The sequence below is a fragment of the Gossypium hirsutum genome, chromosome A03, assembly GCF_007990345.1.
Source record: "Gossypium hirsutum isolate 1008001.06 chromosome A03, Gossypium_hirsutum_v2.1, whole genome shotgun sequence".
Lineage (NCBI taxonomy): Eukaryota > Viridiplantae > Streptophyta > Magnoliopsida > Malvales > Malvaceae > Gossypium > Gossypium hirsutum.
In genome coordinates, this window is record NC_053426.1 from 6,038,144 (window position 1) to 6,058,852 (window position 20,709).

Consider the following 20,709-nt stretch of genomic DNA (forward strand, 5'->3'; position numbering starts at 1 on the left):
AAGTGTTTCATGCTTAACATGAATCAGCTTGAAAAGAAGGCTTACACTAGCCTTGTTGATAGTACTGGCCTTTTGCATAAGAGACTAGGCCATGTCAACTACAGATCACTTGATCTGCTACATAAAATGAATATGGTGGATGATATGTCAAGAGTTGAAGTAAAAGACACTGTGTGTGAAATTTGTCAACTTGGCAAGCAGGCCAGATTGCCTTTTCCAACTAACATGGCATTGAGAGCTCGAGGCAAGCTTGAGTTGGTATATTCTGATGTTTGTAGACCAATGAAGAATTCTTTTCTGAATAATAGCAGATATTTTGTGCTGTTTATAGATGACTTGACCAGATTTTGCTGGGTCTACTTCTTGAAGCAAAAGTCTGAAGTGTTTGAGGCCTTCAGCAAATTTAAGGCACTAGTAGAAAACCAGTCAGGTTGCAAAATCAAAGCCTTGAGAACTGATAATGGCAGTGAGTATTTGTCTAAAAGATTTCAGAAACTATGTGAGGGATCTGGTATTCATCATCAGTTCACAAATGTTTATACTCCTCAACAAAACGGAGTATGTGAAAGGAAGAATAGAATAGTACTGAACATGGCCAGATGTTTGTTGTTCCAGAGCAAGCTACCAAGCAATTTTTGGGCTGAAGTAGTCAATACTTCAGTTTATCTCCTCAATAAGCTACCAACTCATACTGTTAAGGATAAGACCCCCTTTGAAGCCTGGCATGGACTCAAGCCAACAGTTTCTCACCTCAAGGTGTTTGGATGTATCTGTTATGCACACATTCCTATTGAAAAGAGGAGGAAACTTGAAGAAATGGCTGTCCCTAGAATATTTGTTGGCTATAGCAGTACAAAAAAGGAGTACAGGGTGTATGACCATTCAACAAAAGGAATTTTGGTAAGCAGAGATGTAAAGTTTAATGAAGATAAAATTTGGAGCTGAAATGGTGCTGATGCTAAGCTAATTGAGGAAGATCAGTCCAACAACAACTTAGAACCAGCTGAAAATGAGCTAAGCAATGAAGACTTTGATAATACTCCTGTGAGAGGCACTAGGACCATTGCAGATATTTATCACAGATGCAATACTGTATTAGTTGAACCATTAGACTATGAAGAAGCTGCCAAGGACAAACATTGGAAGAAGGCTATGGAAGCTGAGCTAGAGATAATTCATAAGAATAAGACTTGGGAACTAGTGAACAGACAAGATCACCAGAAGGTAATTGGTATCAAATGGGTTTTTAGAACCAAATATAATGCTGATGGCTCTCTGAACAAACACAAAGCAAGGCTCATGGTGAAGGGCTACAGTCAGCAATATGGTATCGATTTTATGGAAACTTTTGCACCAGTAGCAAGACTTGATACAATCAAGCTGCTGTTTACTTTAACTGCACAGAAACATTGGAAAGTTCACTAGTTGGATGTTAAGTCAGCATTTCTTAATGGCTTTCTGAGGGAGGAGATTTTCATTGAGCAACTAGAAGGCTTTAAAGTCCAAGGACAAGAGGACAAGGTTTATAGGCTGAAGAAGGCCTTATATGGCCTGAAGCAGTCGTTAAGAGCCTGATATGACAGAATAGACACTTATCTGTCTAAGCTCGAATTTAAAAAGAGTGTTAGTAAAGCTACACTCTATGTGAAGAGATCAGAAGGTGAAACTTTATTAATTGTGTCACTCTATATAGATGATCTACTTGTGACTAGAAGCAAAGGAGAACAGATCAGTGAATTCAATGAGCAAATGCTGAAAGTATTTGAGATGATAGACTTGGGAGTCATGACATACTTCCTTGGCATGGAAATAAACCAATTTGATCAAGGCATTTTTATCAGTCAACATGCTTTTGCATTAAAATTCTCAATAGTGGGAATCAGGACAAGGTCGATGAGAAGGAATATCGAAGCCTAGTAGGCTGCTTGCTTTATTTAACAGTAACTAGGCCTGATATTATGTTTGGTGTTAGTCTCTTGTCAAGATTTATGCACTGCTGTAATGTGACTCACTTTAAAGTAGCTAAAAGAATCCTCAGATATGTCAAAGGAACATTGAACCATGGAGTTATGTTTAAGGAAGAGAATGAGCTTAAACTAACTGGATACTCAGATAGTGACTGGGCAGGCTCTGTTGATGACATGAAGAGCACATCTGGCTACTTCTTCACCCTTGGCTCAGGAGTATTTTGCTAGAGTTCAAAGAAGCAACAAACAGTTGCTCAATCCACAGCTGAAGCAGAGTACATTGCAGCTGCTGTAGTAATGAACCAAGCTATTTGGCTTAGGAAGTTGTTATTTGATTTGAATAAAGAACAGATGGAAGCAAATGAAATCAAAATTGATAACCAATAAAAAATTACTATAGCTAAAAATCCAGTCTTTCATGGCAAGACCAAACATTTTAAGATTAAGTTTCATTTTATTTGAGAGGCTGAGCAATCAGGAGAAGTCAGCCTTATTCATTGCAGCTCACAAGTCCACTTGGCTGATATTTTGACTAAGCCACTTGGTACAACAAGGTTCAAGGACTTAAGAAGCAAGATTGATGTATGTTGCATACAGTCCAATGAGGAGTGTTGAACATTGGCCTGCAATGCAACATGTGACCAGCAGTTCGATAAGCAAACCAGCAATGGAGCAGAACCTAGTGCAGCAGCTTGATTGGTCCATTTTGTTTCATTTTGTTCAAATGTAACTTGCTTAGTTAGCTTGTAACTTGTAATCAAAGTTAGTAGGATTAGTTTTTGATTTGTACTTGATGTAATGGCTGATGTATCAGCTAGCTTTAGTTTGAAATTTAACTTGTATTAGTTGTGTATTGGTGGGAGCAGTTACATTGTTAGGTAACTGTCTAATTTCATGTAACCTTCACATATATTTTGACTTCATTCAATGACAATGGTTATCCGGTTACACTTTTCAAGTTTCAAACTTTTTCTTTTGTTTTTGGTTCCTTCTTGGCTTTTTTTGGTTTTGATTTTTTTGCTTAAGTTGCTGCCATTGTTCCAACATTATAATCTAGCAAAACGAGAAGTTGTGGAGAGATGGCGGAGAAAAAGATCAAAGCAAATTCATGCAGTGATAGGCAACTGTGATGGACAGATAAGGGATTAAGAAGTATGAGAGTTATAGTAGTTGTTTTGATTATAGAAAACAAGTTGCATAAAAGATTTTGAAATCTTAAGTTTGATAAACGATCTAGAAAATTCCCCAAATGAGATGTTTAAACTTCTATTATAGGCTCTAGAAAGGAAATTATCTCAAAAAACGATTATGTAACAAGTAAAATATTTTATGGAACATGAGAGAGATGTGGATTAATTCATAATAATGTGTTATGAATGATTAGGTAATGTGAATGAATTCAGGTTCATGTTACTTATAGTGGATAATGGGAGAGAAGTTATGAAAATAGTGGATATAATGGTAGTTTAGTGAAAGTTATACTAATGTGACTCATTTTAACAAGAAGAGTACTTGCAAAGTGCAAGTGCAAAATTTGATCAATGAGGAGAAAGAAAGACAAAAAAAACACCTATTGTAACACCCCTACCCGCATCCATTGCCGAAATAGGTAGAGGCATTACCGGAGTTTACTGAACATTTTTAGATAATTCTGAGTCATTTATTATTCATATTTTGAAAATAATCATAACGTCTCTTTATTGGGCCCTCGAAGCCCTAAACATACATTAAAAACCAACTGGAATTAAATCGGGATCATAAAAAATTTCGCAAAATCTTAAATTTTATTTTCATCTAAGTACTTACCATTTCAATGCTTCTTATAATTAAACATGTTACCATTCAATCAATAGCTTGACCTTTGTCTAAGCGTCAAGCCACATCATTGTTAGTATACTTGCACATATTTCATATAAATTCAACATTGATATACTTATTTTCTCGACATGTCACACTTGAGTTTAATAATTGTCTTTACTTACATAATTTCCTTGTATCAACATATCAAAGATAATCATATATGTACATGTCATGAAACATATCATTCTCTTACCGTTTCTTCATAAGCATATATCATTCATTTCATTATATCAATATTTCATGCTCCATCATTTCCATATATTTTATGTATATTTATTCCGGTAATAGCTTATATCAAACTTAACATAAATTATATTCCATGTACTTATACTTATTTCGTTTATCTATCTTCATAATTACTTCATATAACCATTCGTCATCTGATACATATTACCTGAATATCAATTGTTCAACAGATGTCATAGCGTCTCCCATCCACGGTCTTATTTATCTTTGACATGATGCCATAGTGTCTTTCAACTATGGTCTTACTCATTTTCTGTCATGTTGCCATGATATCTTTCAACCATGGTCTTACACATTTCATATCAGGCTGCCATAGTATCTTTCAACCATGGTCTTACACATTTCATATCAGGTTGCCATGGTGTCTTTCAACCATGGTCTTACACATTTCATATCAGGTTGTCATGGTATCTTTCAACCATGGTCTTACACATTTCATATCAGGCTGCCATGGTATCTTTCAACCATGGTCTTACACATTTCATTTCAGAGAGCACACTCTCGCGAACCTCATCCTTATAGTGGGATTACCAGTCCAGGCTAAATCCCCTGTAATATAAACTCATAGAGTATTGTCGGGATTACCAGTCCAGGCTAAATCCCCTGCAACGACAATTACTCTAATGAGCTTGGATCTGAATTACCAGTCCAGGCTAAATTCAGACCCTAATTTGGATTACCCATCCGGGCTAAATCCATTTTACACGTATTCTTCGGGAGGGCTATATCAGAATAGGATCACCCGTCCGGGCTAGATCCTTTTTATCGTCAATTCCTTTTTAGAGATCCATCGAATTTTCCTTTCATCAACCGGGATTTATTTTCAATTTATATCGAGTATTATCAATATTTCATCAAATATCATGAATTGAACATTCAAATCATATTTTCATCACATAACCACATATTTCAAGTATTTAAAATACAATTCAAGTTACACCAACTTACTTCATTGCTTGTTTGTGTTTATAATTTCATTAATCTGATATCTTTTCTTTTCTACGATCGAGTCTCATATTTGAGTCGTTCGGGTCTTTATAAATAAATTTGATCATCATTTTCATTCATTTCATATTCTAATGCATTTAATTAATGCTCTAGGAAAAATTACCATTTTGCCCATAAACTTTTAATTAATGACGATTTCATCCTTAGCGTCAGGAAAATAAAATTCTTGTAATTTAATCCTTATTTTCAGCTATTATTCTCATACATATTGATAACAGTCCATGAATTCTATAAAATATCATAATTTTCCATAATTTCAACACTTTTCAATTTAATCCCTAAAACATGTTTTCCCCCTATCTTGAAATAAATTAATAATTTTATTCAATTTTGTAATTTAAATAATAAAATAATCCATTTCATGCAATTTGGTCATTTTTGACATTTTTACAAAATTGCCCATAAAATTTTACTTTTATTCAATTTAGTCCCTGAGCCTAAAATATGCAAATTAGCCATGCTAAATGAATATTCATATATGTTTTCCTCCTCCTCCTCTCCATTCCACATCCTTAATGTATATAACACACTTGTAAGTAACATTATCTATATATATATTTTTTATTTACTTTTATGAATATTCAAGCTGTCCATCTGTGTCATAGTCACTAAATTATTTATATCTGGAGATATAGAGCTCCAAATTAAGATAAAAAAAAATTTTCCCTGAAACTAGACTCATATATATTCTTTCCATAAAATTTTTAGAATTTTTGGTTTAGCCAATAAGTACAGTTTATTCTTTAAAGTTACCCATGTTCTGTTGTGTGACAGTTCTGACCCTTCTTTACTAAAAATTAATTATCTCCTCGTACATAATTTGAATGGTATTCACGTTTATTTATATTGAAAATAGACTCATTCAAGATTCTAAACATATAAATTTAAGCCCCTAATTATTTCTATCCAATTTTTGATGATTTTCCAAAGTCAGAATAGGGGAACCCGAATTCATTCTGACCTTGTCTCACAAAATTCATTATATTTCATGATTTAAAAATCCATTACTTGCACTGTTTCTTCTATAAGAAACTAGACTCAATAAGATTTAATCTCATACTTTATTCATCCTATAATTAGATTTCTATAATTTTTGGTGATTTTTCAAAATTAGACTACTGCTACTGTCTATAACTGTTTTAATGCAAGATATTAATTACCATGTTATAACACTCTTATTTTCTTTTTCTACACCATTTCTCATCACTTTCTCTTATTTTCTCTTCACTAACATATCAAGAACATAGGACCTTATGTAAGAAAACTCTACTATAACATTATTTCCATGCTTTGTTAATAATAACAAACTTAAAAACATATTGAAATCTTGATGTACTTACCTTTTTTTATTGACTTCAATCTTTAACTTGATTTTTCTCTCTCCTCCAGCTTCTATTTCTTGAATCCAACTTGATATTCTTGCTCCCCATCATCTCCTTGCTATCTTTCTCTCTTGATGGCTATGGAAATTCTTTCAATTTTTAGGTGAAAATAATGAATTTTTGGAGGAAGGACTAAATTGTAAGAAAAGGAAAACTTTCTTTCTTCTTCTTCTTCTCACGTTAGTTGCATGATAATGGTGATCATCCTCCCCTTTCTTTTCTTACATATATATATTAAATAAAATAATAATAAAATAATAAAATATCATTTAAAAATTAATTTAAAGTATTAATAAACTAATATTTATTTATTTAATTTATCTAAAATATCTCCAACATCATCATTGTCTCTAGATTTCTCTCTCTTCCAATTGACCATTTTGCCCTTCGTGATCTTTTAAAATTCCAATCTTGAGTCATCACTTAATTTGGTAAAATTATAATTTAGTCCCTCATAATTCTTCACCTATTCAATTTGGTCCTAATTCATCAATTTTCCTTGGTTTCTAGATCATTCCACCCTTAAAATATTTACACTATTAGTCCATCAACTTTTCATATTTACACTTTAATCCTTCAAATTTTGAGTATTTACTCTTGGGCCACAAAACTTTTCTCATTTTTACAATTTAATCCTTTCTTGAATCAATATGTCATAATATACTTCCAATATTAACATAACTCAAAATTTCTCTTTTTGTCACTTTATTTCCTTATTTTACTATATCACGGATAATATTTTACTATAAAAATTTTCGGGGTATTACACTTATGCTCTTAATAATATTTGTATCTAAGCCTCGAAGTCATGCTTTCTAAGACATTTCAATAGTGGAGCAAACCTAAGAATCCTACCAACCTTTTTAAGCTTAGCTCCACAACCTTCTCAATATGGAGTGGTTCTGTAAGGGATAATATTTCTTGATACTACTATTGACAGAAGCATTAATATCTAAATGCGAGTACCTACAAATTAATCTTTTTTTTACAATAATGACAAAAGAGCTTAAATTTCAAATTCCCAATTCCCATCCCCTTCTACCTAAAGGTTGAAAATAGCTCTAAGGAACAGCCAAAGGAAAGAAGAAAAAGAAGAAAATGTTGACCAAAATGAGATAATTTATAAATGTTGAAGATCAATTTCTTTATAATCATGGCCAAATTAATAAATTGTGTAATTATTGAGGGCTAAATATGTTACCAATTTTAAATCTAACGTAATTAATCTATCAAAAACTTAACAACACATAATGGAAAAGGACCAAAAAGAACAAGGTCCATAAGTTGGGTAGCTAATTTAAATTTTTTTATAGTTGAGTGACAAAAAACATTTTGCCCATAATTGGGTGACCATCAGTGCAATTTACCCAAAAACACCTCAATTGGCGACTAAAATAAGGGGTTTTTTACCTTAACAAATGTATTAGAAATAGGTAATATTGAAATAAAAAAATCTAAAAATGGTAAACAGAAATATTTGCCCATATCATGAGAATCATATGGATTGCTCTGTCTAATTTTGTCCTTCCATCCATTTTAGCTTCAATTTTTCTTTTTTTCCTTTCATCATTTCATTTTGGGTTTAGTGATAATAAACCAATGGTATTTAAAGGCAGATATAATTAATATTTTTGAATTAAATAAAAAACTTAAAAGAATAATTAAATAATCCTCTTTCCGCAGTATTTGAACCCTACTTTTTATTTTTTATTTAAAAAAAAGTGAAGACAAATCACCATCACCTTTAATCCAGAATCTAATTCTAGCCCTTTACCTAGTTGACCCGATCATATAAAACTCCTCTAATTTACATCCTAAGGTCAAGTGTAGGGCGAAGACAAAAAAAAAATATTTTAGGGGTGGAAATTAAATTTTAATTTTTATAATAATAAAAATATAATTTTATTATTTGAATACTCTATTATTTATAATTTTAAAGGATTAAATTAAATTTTTATCATTTTAAGAGGGTCAAAGTACAATTTTACTTTTACTAATTTAAAATTTAAAATATTTAAAGGGCTTAAATAAAAAAATTTCAATTTTAAGGAGACCGGGGCCACTGCCAACCTCCCTTGGCTATGCCCCTGGTCAAATGTATAAAGTTAGAAGTTATCCAATCAAGCCATATTTAAATGAGTTTGAATAAAAATGTTTTGCTAAACTATTTTAAATTATTTTTCGATGGCTAAAATGAAATGTGCTACACGACGCTAAGATGATGGTTTACACGGTGGTGCGCAAAGAGTTGTAGGATCAAGAGATTTTTCAAAGATTTCAAAAGAAGAAAAACTATTTTCTCAAGTCAGAATGAGGTATTCATAAATGTGGATGACCTACTCTTAGTTATGGAAATGCTACCACACGTGTAACACATGTCCTATCATGGTTGACCACTAGGGAGACAAGATAGAACTTAGGTAAGCAATAATGAGATGGAAATAACTCAAACAAGATCCATGTGTAAGCCATGCAAAAGGAGTCTTGACATCTGTCATTTACTAGGTAGTTTACGAAGGTCTAAATAGCTTGTGCGAATGCTTCTTGATATTTGAGCTTTGATGAGGTTAAGATAGTTGCACGATGAGGTCATGCCGATGAGATTAAATCTTGATGAAATACTAATAATTACTACTATCATTCATAGGCCTTATATGACTTGAATTATTAAAACCTCTATTTGCATGTAATTTCTATGTGATCAAATACAATATTGGTTTTTATTAATAAAGGTGAGCAAAACTCGATTCAACTCAAAAAAATTCAAAAAAATTGAATTTCGAGTTAAATGAATCAAGTTCGAATTGAGTTTAATTTTTGAATTTGAATAACTCAAATAAACTGAATACCAAACTATAATATTTTACATTTTTACCCCAAACCCCCAAACTTTATTACTTTCCCCCAATACTTTATTCCTTCCCACTTTTCCCCCAAAACTTTTACTCCCCTCTCATCTCACCCCACATCTACTTCAAACCTAGTTCCCTCCCCCCCCAAAAAAAATTTTTTTTTGAATATTTTCCTCCCATTTACTTTCCCCTCAAAAACTTTTTATTTTCCCCCTAAACTTTTACTTTTCACCCTTTCCCCCAAATAAAAAATCATCCAAAAAAATTCCTAAACCTAAATAGTAATAATTTTATTTATATCTACTATTTATATTATTAAATTAAATTTCACATTTTGTACTATTTAATTTATTGAATTATTTATTCATATTAAATCTTCATAAATTTATGTTAAAATTGAATTATTGATGATGTTATAAAATATTTGTGTTAAAATTTTATATTTGTATCAATTTCATATTTTATTTTTAATATAATTTTTATTAAAAATCACATTTTTTATATTTAATATATTTTTTAATTTTAAAATATATAGTGACAAAAATTTGAAACAACTAAGCAAGCAAAGACGCCAACCCATATATAAAATATTAACAAATAAATTAAGAGTATATGAAAGTTAATAACAAATTTGATTACGGTGGATAAATTTGATTATGGTGAGTGACAATGGTTATAAAAACTTAAATTCATTTTTAAAAAAAAATTAACTCAAACAAATATATTCAATTTGAAAAAATTTCAAATCGAGTTAAAATGATAAAATAAGATTTATCAACTCGATTAACTCAAAAAAATTTCATTCAATTTGATCAAACGCTCACCTCTACTCCATTTTATCTCCCTAGTTAAGTAAAACATTAAAAAAATAATTTATTAAAATTAATTTAATATATTTTTAATCAACGAGCTTAAATCATGAATCCAGAAAAATTTTCTTCTTCTTAAAATCCATAAAAACCTACATTTTAAGACTTTCGATGTTTAATTATCACATTAAAATTAGTTTTAATTTGAAATTGAGTTAAATTAGATGTTTAAAAAAAACACAAAATTTATCAATTTTATTTTCGAATTAAATCTCAAATCTTTATTTAAAAAATTAAATTTTATTACCATTGTTTTTTTTGTAAAAGCCATAGTTTTGTGAAAGCAGATTGCTTTAGGTGCGCCAAATTCTGGTGATTTGTTGTGACTTTTTAGCTTTTGCTTCTTTTTATTAATTACATACTTTGATGGTTATTTATTAATTTAATGACGTTTTAGACTTTAGATTACGTATATAAATGATATCTCTCCAATCTTCTTAGAAAGGATCATAATGATTGGCACTCTTTGATCCAACGGTCTATATCAACTTAGGGCCCCCCATCCGGACAACGACACTCTATAAAGACGGACCCAACTAACTTTGGTCTAATTTTACCGTCAATCCTTATGCTTTTAAACTTTTAAATTTAATCCTTTTAATTTTCATTTCTAGAATTTAATTTCTTTACTTCTTTGATTTAAAAATTGAAATACAATTGACAATATTGTTAATTGAGTTATGTTATATTTAAATATTTATACCTTGTCAATTGGGTTTTAAATTTCAAACCGAGCATTAAATATTAGAATGTTGCATATTCAAAATTACTGAAAGTCCATTAAGAATGAAACTAAATTTTTTTCTAAAAATCTTATTAATTTTAAGAGGATTCATAATACAATTTTATTATTATATTAGTTTATAACAGTTTTTAAATGGACTACATCATAATTTGACCATTTTAAAGGTACTCAGACCATTAAAATTATCAACAATCGGGCTGGTGGTCGAACTAGTCAAACCACCGATTACTAGTCCAACAATGATTAAATAATTAATTCAAAAAATTTAATATTTTAAAAATATTTTTAAAAAATTATAAAATTGATTCAATAGTTCAAAGATCGATTCAATCCTTATGTCCATACTAGTATACCCTCTGATTCCTGATTCAATTGGTCCATGCAGTTTAAATAACTTCGAAAATTATTGATTAATAATGTTATTAATTAGAGCTTACTTTTTAAACTAGAGCAGATAAGCTAAATTCTTGAAATTAAAAAAAATATAGGGACAAAACTTTAGAATTCTAAAGAGTAGAGGGACAAAAAGGAAAATTTAACAACAACAACACTGGACAAGAAAATAGGACCTTACAATAGACAAACAACGTTGAAATTTCAACTTTTACATTTTTACAAAACGTCGCTTTAACACTCCCCAACGTATGCAGTAGCAGTAACCTTTGAAGCTAAGCCAAGTTTCGATTTTTTTTTTCCTTTTTTTTCCCTTTAGTTTTAGCTGTTGCCAAATTGGCAAAGTTCTAAACTTTATTAGTTTCATTTGAATTTTTACAAAGAACCCATTAATCCATAAATGGTTGGCAAGTCATTTTCCTGTTTGCAAACAGGTAGCTTTCAGTGAGGTGGTTGATGGGTTTTGTTTTCTGTATTCATTCTAATCTATTCTTTCAATTCTTTTTTATATATATATTCAAAACATCACTAGTCTTTGTCCATTTTCTTAAAACGGTGCTGTTATATGTCTCTTCTTTCATTGAAAATTGCAACTCTTTTTCCCTTTTCAATTCAATTGCTACTATCTTTGATTGGTTATGATAACATTTAAGAATAATGAATTATTATCCATTCTTCTTATAGCTTCTCTCTGGTGTTTATCCTTGCTGGCTTCTCTAGTTTAATACCCGGGTTTGAACTTAAACACCCACCAATTTTTTTCTAATTTTTTGGGTGCTTTTTCTAGGTTTAATTTGAACTTCTTGTGTTGTTTAAAAACAATGTGGAGTCAAATAGCCTGTTGGATTCAGTTTCTTTTTTTATGAAGGGTATGGGATAAGGGTTTTCGAGTGATAAACCCGAGATTTGGGAAGGAAATTATAATCAGTAAGTGTCCCCTGCTACCCCCATTAATGTAGTTTTTTGTGGAGTGGGGAGGGGGAGTAAAGGTCTTTTGATGCCATAATTTTGAAAAAAATCAATTGGTGTCAATTGTAGACCATGTGTATTTAATATTTGAAGTAACTATACTTTAATAACAGCTGGTAATTAGGTAAACCTTATTGTGTTTTGCCCTTTGAATTACTTTTCTTCAGTTTTGCTCTCCTTTGGACTGTAGATAGATACTAATGAATTCTTTGAACTTTGTCATATAGGTTTTTATGTACAAGAGTGCTGGTACTGAGTGTATTTTGAACGTACTATTACCTGGTACCTTGCTTGATTTGCTTGATTTGCCTTGGGGGAGGGTTAAAGAATTAGAATTAACAGCCTTTGATTTGTTGGCCAAACCATGAATTTGACACTACCTAACGTGATATATTTATTTTCTGCTTTTCTGATATACTTGCCATCATATCTAGAGTTTAAGCATGAATGTAAGGGCATTCGTTTTACTTAGTTCATTCCAGTGCTATATCGTATGCCATCTTCAAATCTCTGAACCATCTTATATCTTGGTTACAACATCCAGCCAATCTTGTCATATGCAAAGCTATAGTATCGGTTTGGTTTATATGCAAAGTTCCAACATCTTAATATCGGTTTGGTTTGTATAAATTATTGCCCTTCTTCTTTGTCGCATCAATGAACCACCATTCAGTTCAAATTTGTTTTTATCTTTTTGCAGATTAGAGGCTTTTAAGACAAGGGAAGTTTGAATGAGCAGTCGCCCTCTGGCTCCGAATGAAGGTTTATACATATAATGCATTATGCATATGATTTTGGAGTTGTTTTTTTTTTTTCATTTTTTTATCTAAATTGCGGAGTTCATTATTTCATGTTACTTACACTGCTGAGATAACTCTGGCGAATCCGATTTGATACTTAGACTATCAGTTCCGAGGAAAAAAGGGTTGATTTCTATTTTGTTTAAGCAGTGCCTGTTCTGGTATTATAACATAGAGATAACTAGATATTATTTCTCCAGCTTAGTGTTCGGATTGGAATAAATGAAGTTTGAAGTGGAAGTTGTCCTTGCTTGTTTCGTTACTTTGATTTTGATTCAGCAAGTTCTTTGTGGTGAGTCTTCTCTTTTCGAATCTCACTCTCTCTCTCTTTTTTTTTCAGTTAAATTTTAGTATCAATATCATATTACCATCAGAATCCTGAGTGCTTGATGCACCATAGTCTGATATATCTTTCGCTGTGGCTTACAAAATTTCAATGGAAGGCTACTGTAACTTTGTTGTTTTTGCTTGGAGATTTGTTCGCAATAAAGTTTACCTTTGGCATCCCCAAGTTGTTTGCTATTTGCGTAACTGCTACTTAGCTGAATTTTATTGTGATTATTTATGACAGATGAGTTTTCTAAGTCATCTGGCACAAACAAATGGACATGCACATGCTCTTCCTTGTATCCTGGAAAACAAAGCGACGTTCTTAAATCTAACTGTTCTAGATCCTGCAATTGCAGTCCAGGTATGCCGATATTATTTTTGTAGAATATTTTGGAATCTTCAAACAACTTTTATATAACTTTGGTGCTGCTAGGAATAGATAAAAGATGCTACTATTTCTAGTCTATTTAATCACTATGAAGCCTCAAATTTCACTGGTGTGCATATACTTCGATATATTTGCTTTGTTGAAGTGACAATCTCGTGAAAATTCCCAAGTAACCACAATTTGGCTAGAAAAAAATGACTTTGTTGAGTATAATGTGCAACCCTTTACCCCGGTTTCCTCCTTTTGTGCCAATTTTACTCGAATTATTGCATAACATTTGGAGTATAGTGTTGAGCATGCTTTGTGCTTACATGATGTCATTGTTTTTGCTGAGTCATTACTATCTTTTTGCATCTAAAACATCGAATTCTGTGGCATCCCATGTGGCAGTTCAACCAAATGGAGATAGATGGAAATGCTTATGTGATAGTGATGGATTCCCCAAAGTAGCAGTCGACAATCGTGATACTACCTGTTTTACTGCCTGCAACTGCACTGCCGGTATTGTCTTCCAACTCTACATGTTAATTTATAAAGAACTCAATAGTTCAACTGCTGCATGTAGCATGAACTATCCAGATCTGTAGTACAATGGCTTATTAATCAAAATCAGACAGTGTTTGGATAAAGTATTAGGAGCTTATTTAGTGGCACCTAATTGTATGTTTTGACAGGATCCTTTTCTGAGGCGCCAGTGAGAAAGAACTATGCTAACAGAGTTGTTGTGATTGTTCTATTACTCTGCGTAATTCTCACAACGTTGGCATTTCTTGCTTCGTTAACATGCTATTTCTACCAAAAGGACAAGTGCCCAAAGTGCCCCATCCAACCGTCAACATTCTCGTCAGATAAAGAAACTAGTTGCAACAGTGCTACCAACTTAATAAGTAACAATACTTCATCCGCAGAAACTAAGGCTAACATCAGTTTCGCTACTAAACCCATTGCAGGTATGTAAGCTGTAACATGTTAAACTTGGCTTTTATATGATGAACTTGATTTGCTTTCAAACTCTTGACCATGTTTTGTGCCATTAGCGCTCTGGATTTATATTGGTTTTGAACCTTGCATTCAGAATTCTTCATTCTGGATTTGTCTATCTTCAGGATGCTTCCAAAAGGCTTCAATCCTTTGTTGGAGCAAAACGGGGAACATACTTGGAACAATTTGCCAGTTTGCCTACTCTGAACTGGAAATTGCAACCAATAAGTTCTCAAATTCCAATCTAATAGGTCTTGGAGGAAGTAGCTATGTGTATCGGGGCCAGCTCAAGGATGGAAGAATTGTTGCAGTCAAGCGACTTAAAATTCAAGGAGGCCCCGATGCAGATTCCATCTTTTCAACCGAGGTACAATCTCAACTTTTCATTTTTGTCAAAAGTTTTCAGTTAATGAAAGCTCTCATTTTTCCCTATCTTTTTAACAGATGTTCTCAAAACACAATAAGGTATTTTATGGTGTTCTTTTGCGTAGGTTGAGCTGTTGTCAAGGCTGCATCATTGTCATGTCGTGCCCTTGCTTGGTTACTGTTCAGAATTCAGTGGGAAACATGCCGAGAGACTGCTGGTATTCGAATACATGCCTAATGGTAATCTGAGGGACTGTTTGGATGGAATTTCAGAGGAGACCATGTCCTGGGAAACTCGTATTGCGATCGCTATTGGTGCTGCAAGGGGCTTGGAATATCTCCACGAAGCTGCTGCTCCTAGAATTTTGCATAGAGATGTAAAATCGACGAATATTCTTCTTGATAAGAACTGTAGAGCAAAAGTAAGGATGATTTGCTCTTTGAATCTGTTTCTATACAATTTCTGGAGAAAATTACTGAACAAATAAACACATGAATATACTTGAGAATGTGATGCTAACATATATTAATTTCTCACATATTGGTGCACATGTTGATTTCTAACCAAAATGCCAAATATGTTCAGATTACTGATCTTGGTATGGCCAAACGTTTAAGAGCTGATGGACTTCCCAGCTGTTCGAGTTCTCCAGCGAGAATGCAGGGAACCTTTGGCTATTTTGCCCCAGAATATGCAATTGTTGGAAAAGCCTCACCTATGTCTGATGTTTTTAGTTTTGGTGTAGTTCTTCTGGAACTGATCACTGGTCGGCAACCCATCCACAAATCAAACAATAAAGAAGAAAGTCTTGTCATTTGGGTAATGAAGCCGTTTCATGTTACTATTTTTATGCAACTGAAGTGTCTCGATGTTGGTCAGTTTGATGCTTAAAACATCTGTCTATACTTTGTCCCATTCAGGCTACCCCTCGTTTACAGGATAGTAAGCGAGTGACCTCGGAGTTACCTGACACACGTTTGAAAGGGAATTTTCCGGAAGAAGAGATGCAGATAATGGCTTACCTAGCAAAAGAGTGCTTGCTGTTGGACCCCGATGCTCGACCAACAATGAGCGAGGTTGTGCAAATCCTCTCAACTATTGCTCCAGATAAATTGAAACGAAGAAGTATTCCTGTAAACTTTTACCAGGTAATATTCTTAAACCCATTGATGCTTAAGAATTCTTCACTTTTGCTCTTGATTATCGCATAACAATCTCAAGACTGAAATAGTCAAGTTTCTTTTTCTCTGAGGGTTGCCATGTCTGCTGGTTGTATAAATGAACCCAGAATTTTGACTGTTTTAACTGTGTAGATGCCATCCGCCTACAAAACGAATAATGAAGCTTTTCTCGAAAGACATCAAACCGTAATCGAGGATTTATATGACGCAGAGGAACACATGCCAAGTACATCGAAGTCAGCAGAGAGCTCGCGGCCATCAAGCATGAATGATATTAGAATCGCCGGCAAACAAATAGTTACCCTGCCTGCCGAGTGCATGGAGAGGCTGGTTTCTTTGAGTTCCAGTACTAGGAGTTCGCATGTCCACGATGATGAAGGGGTAGACTTACTAGAGCCGCGGTTTGAATCGTTCCGTATGGCAAACCTTAAGTCCCAATGAAAAGAACAATCCAAGCTGACAAAGGTTAATATATTTTACACCCAAGTTTGCATTTTTGGTTTCTTCATGGTGTGGTACATTTGTAGAGGAAATGATCCATTTGAAAAATAGGCCAAATGAAGATTGTGATAGAATGAGGTGGATATAGTTTTACATTGATTGCATTTCATGCCTTTTTTGTACAGAACAGCTATATACAAAATTGAAAATTTCAAATCAACAAAGTTTGTAGAGCAACCAATGGATCCACCCTCTACTCTATCCAAATAAAAATATTAAATTCGAAAAATGTAGACTAAAAGAAAAAAAATTGTTTAGCCTTAGGTTGGGCTTGATCTTTAATATTAATAGCGCTAGCTTAAGTCGGACTTATTTTTTAATTTCATAATATGTTACTTATATAAATTGAAAAATAAATATATATTGTTATAATATAAATATAAAAATATATATGGTGCTTATATTTACAAATTTAATAAAAGAAAAATCTATGAATTTATTAAATATTAAATAAAGGCTAACATACTTTGATAATAAGTTAATAGGTTATGCGATGTGCTCTGCAGCGATCTTTGACTAGTCAAGTTTTCTGATGGGCCTTTTCAGGTTGTTTCAAGTGGGTTTTGTAAGTCTAGGTGGGGTTTGAACCATTTTAAGTTTGGATAAATTACATGTTTAAGTTAATTTTGAGTTTATATTTTGATTTTTTATAATGAAAGTTGGTTGTGTTGTGTTTGAGTTTAAATTAATCAGATCAAAATTTCAGTAAAGTTAATAGGCTTGAGTTCCCGTTAAAATTAATAAGTCAAGTTTTATGATCAAATTGAACTAGATTGGGCTGAGTTTGAGCTCTAAACATTATTAGAGCTCCAACCCGACCCAATATTTATTTTTTAAATATAATATTTTTGGCTAAATTGTATTAGGATTAATAGATGGACGTAAAAATAATAGAATTATTTTGGCATTTTGCTCTCTTAGTTTAAAAAAGATCGTTTTAGTTCTTCATTTAATTTTTTGTTTTTTAATTTTTTTTGTCAAATCACTCTAAAATGAATGAAAAAATTAACGTTTTTTAACTTTGTTGACGTTGCATATACATGAATGACACATCAACATTTTATTATTTTTTTAAAAATTTAAAAATTTTAAAAAATTATAAAAATGATTATGAAATAAAAATAAAAGAACGAAAAATAGGATAGCAAAAGATAAAGTGTTTTTATTAATCAATAGGGATTTTATAATGCTTCTCTAAAGTCTATATTTATAGACATAAAAAGTATAAATACTATAAAACTTTACTTTTTAATGAACATTAGAGTCCTAATGCACGTTAAAATTATCTTGATGTTAATGGACATGCACTTAATAATAAAATATTTATGACAACAACTATTTGTAAAAATTAAAAATCATTAAAAATTTAAAAAGATAATTTAAAAAATCATCATTAACTTTTTCCATTTATTTGGGGTGACTTAATAAAAAATAAAAATTTAAAAGCTAAAAATAATAAAAAAAAATTAAACAAAGGACTATTCTTTTTTCTTTCTGGGTAAAAAAATTCATTATGCCAACTAAAAGGAAGTATGGGTCATGCATTTTAAGAATTTTGTGGCTCCCATAATGTGGCATGTTATAATTAAATCACTGTCACCGCCTTTCAAGCCTTGTATGGCCACGTGTGGTGTGGTTATTTATTTATATTTTTCAGTAATATTTTCTCGATAAATTTCCTAAACTTTTGAGAGAAATTTGTGAATATTATTTATTCAAAGTTGAGGGACTTTTTAACAAATTTGGTATTATCCATATGAGTTTTATCTTCTATCTTAATAGTGTTGGTAGGAGACAACCCTTAATGAATGATGTTAATATAATTGGAGCCTTTATTCCAATTTATTAAAAATTTAGAACTCTATATAAAAACAATATATAATATGGTGTTGAGAATAATGTTAATGAAATTAATATTAGATTCAATTATAAGAAGTTTGATAATTTTTTTAATATTTTGAATTTAAATCTTGTCAATAAATTTAATTAAGATATTCATCACTAGAATAGGATATCATTAGAGGTGCTTATAGGTCAAGTCAGGATGGGTTCAAGTCGAGTTTAAGCATTATATTAATATATTTTATACTTGTCCAAGTCAGACCCTACTCGAAACATGGATTTAAAATTTTGTCCAAACTCATTCATATTTACAAAAGATTAATCCAAATCTATTTTAGGCCCATCCGTATTATTTTATTATTTTAAATATTTATATTATATTATTTTAATATTTAATAATTTTATATATTTTTATATAATCATCTTAACATTATTTTAATGTTTACATTAAAATAGTATTATATATTTAGTATAGATTTATTTTTTAATGTATTTTAAATTACATAATATAAAATATTATAAACTTAAAAATAAGTCGAATTGAGCTGGACTTTAGCTTTAAATATTCAAACTTAAGCTCGACTAATATTTTAAACAGGTCTATTATTTTTATTTAAACACATTTTTTAAATTTAACATTTTCATTTAAAACTTTTTAAATTTCGAACAAATTCTAGAACCTAAACAAATAATCCAACTTATCAAACAAATCTACATGTGAAATGAAAAATGCAGCAGGTGGGGGGGGGGGAGATCTGGCTGGCTTTGTCGGATTTTATTTAATAAAGTTAACATTGACCACTAATAATTATGTATATTATATGTGGGTGTGATTTTGGTGAATGTGAATGCTTGGAAATTTGACATACAATAACGGATAAAGTAGAAGAAAATAACAGTTGTAACAATTACACATAGAGGATCAATGGTGATTATTAAAATGGGATGATTCTCATGTAATTATAGATTTTTTTATTTTTATTTTTATATATTATATATAAATACTTATATTTATTCAATTAAAAATTAATTAATGTATTTATTTTTTAAATATGTTAATTGTGTCAAATTAAATTTTAGATATTTATTTTTATTTGTTTTTGCCTATTCAGATTTAAAAAAATTAAATTTTAATTACTATTTGCAACAAATTTAGATATTAATTATTAAAATTCATTATCTAAATTCCATTTTTATTTTTGCAAATAGAGATTATAATTAAAATTCAAATTCACTTTACCATTTTGTCGATAATGAATTCGTCGGTTATCTAAATTTATTGTCGGCTTTATTTTTAAATTTTTTTGTTTTAAGATATTTTTCTAACTTTTTAAATTTAAATATTTAATTTGTTAAGATATTCGAAGATAATTTAATTAATTTAAATTCAAATGATAATACTTAAATTTAATGTTAACAATAAACGAATTTAAGGTTCAATTTTAATTAGAGTAAATTAAATTAATAATTTTTAAATTTTGTTTAAAATTATGTTTCAGATATTTATTTTTTAAAAGTTATGTAATAATTATTGGTGGATACTTTAACTTGCGTTAAGAGGATGATACGACATATTAATTTAAAAGAGTTAATAATAAATTTTTGATTTATAATTAAAATATTATTTTAATATTCTTAAATTTTTTTAAAAAAATAATTCTAATTTTTAAAAAATTAATTAAAAATATATAAATATTGGATCTGCTATCAGGAAAAAGAAGACATGGTCAAACACTTTACCAAAACTGTTCAACCTGCGACTTACAAAGCTGACCTGTAGCTTCTTCACCTTCACTCAATGTGATGTGGGGTAAGCTTTATCCAAACAAATATTCAATAAACCAAAATAATGAATGAATAAATAGTTCAGGTGACAAAATTAAATAATACTAATAATGAAATTTTGGTGTGATATTACTAAATCATTCCATTTTTTACTTCCACATAAAATATCAATTGATTTTAATTTTAATTTTGAATTAAATCTATAGATGGTCGGGAGTATAGTCTAGGCTCGAAGGTTTGTAT

At 30.9% G+C, this 20,709-nt stretch overlaps 1 protein-coding gene across 13 annotated transcripts; it reads left to right on the plus strand.

The window, feature by feature from the left end:
• Positions 1 to 11,579: 11,579 nt before the first annotated feature.
• LOC107887522 (receptor-like serine/threonine-protein kinase NCRK) lies at positions 11,580 to 17,016 on the plus strand. 13 transcript variants are annotated; one of them, XM_041106880.1, is made up of 12 exons: positions 11,749 to 12,249; positions 12,519 to 12,573; positions 12,992 to 13,053; positions 13,292 to 13,383; positions 13,663 to 13,782; positions 14,200 to 14,310; positions 14,484 to 14,759; positions 14,916 to 15,157; positions 15,282 to 15,578; positions 15,743 to 15,976; positions 16,078 to 16,305; positions 16,471 to 17,016. In XM_041106880.1, exons 4-12 carry the CDS (start codon positions 13,314 to 13,316, stop codon positions 16,777 to 16,779), a joined length of 1,887 nt encoding a protein of 628 aa, XP_040962814.1. In that variant the 5' UTR covers positions 11,749 to 12,249; positions 12,519 to 12,573; positions 12,992 to 13,053; positions 13,292 to 13,313; the 3' UTR covers positions 16,780 to 17,016. The 13 variants fall into 13 exon arrangements, with proteins under 13 accessions (XP_040962791.1, XP_040962814.1, XP_040962782.1 ...); XM_041106848.1 differs by having other exon boundaries at positions 11,861 to 12,415; XM_041106869.1 differs by having other exon boundaries at positions 11,861 to 12,249; positions 13,297 to 13,383.
• The last annotated feature ends 3,693 nt before the right edge of the window (positions 17,017 to 20,709 follow it).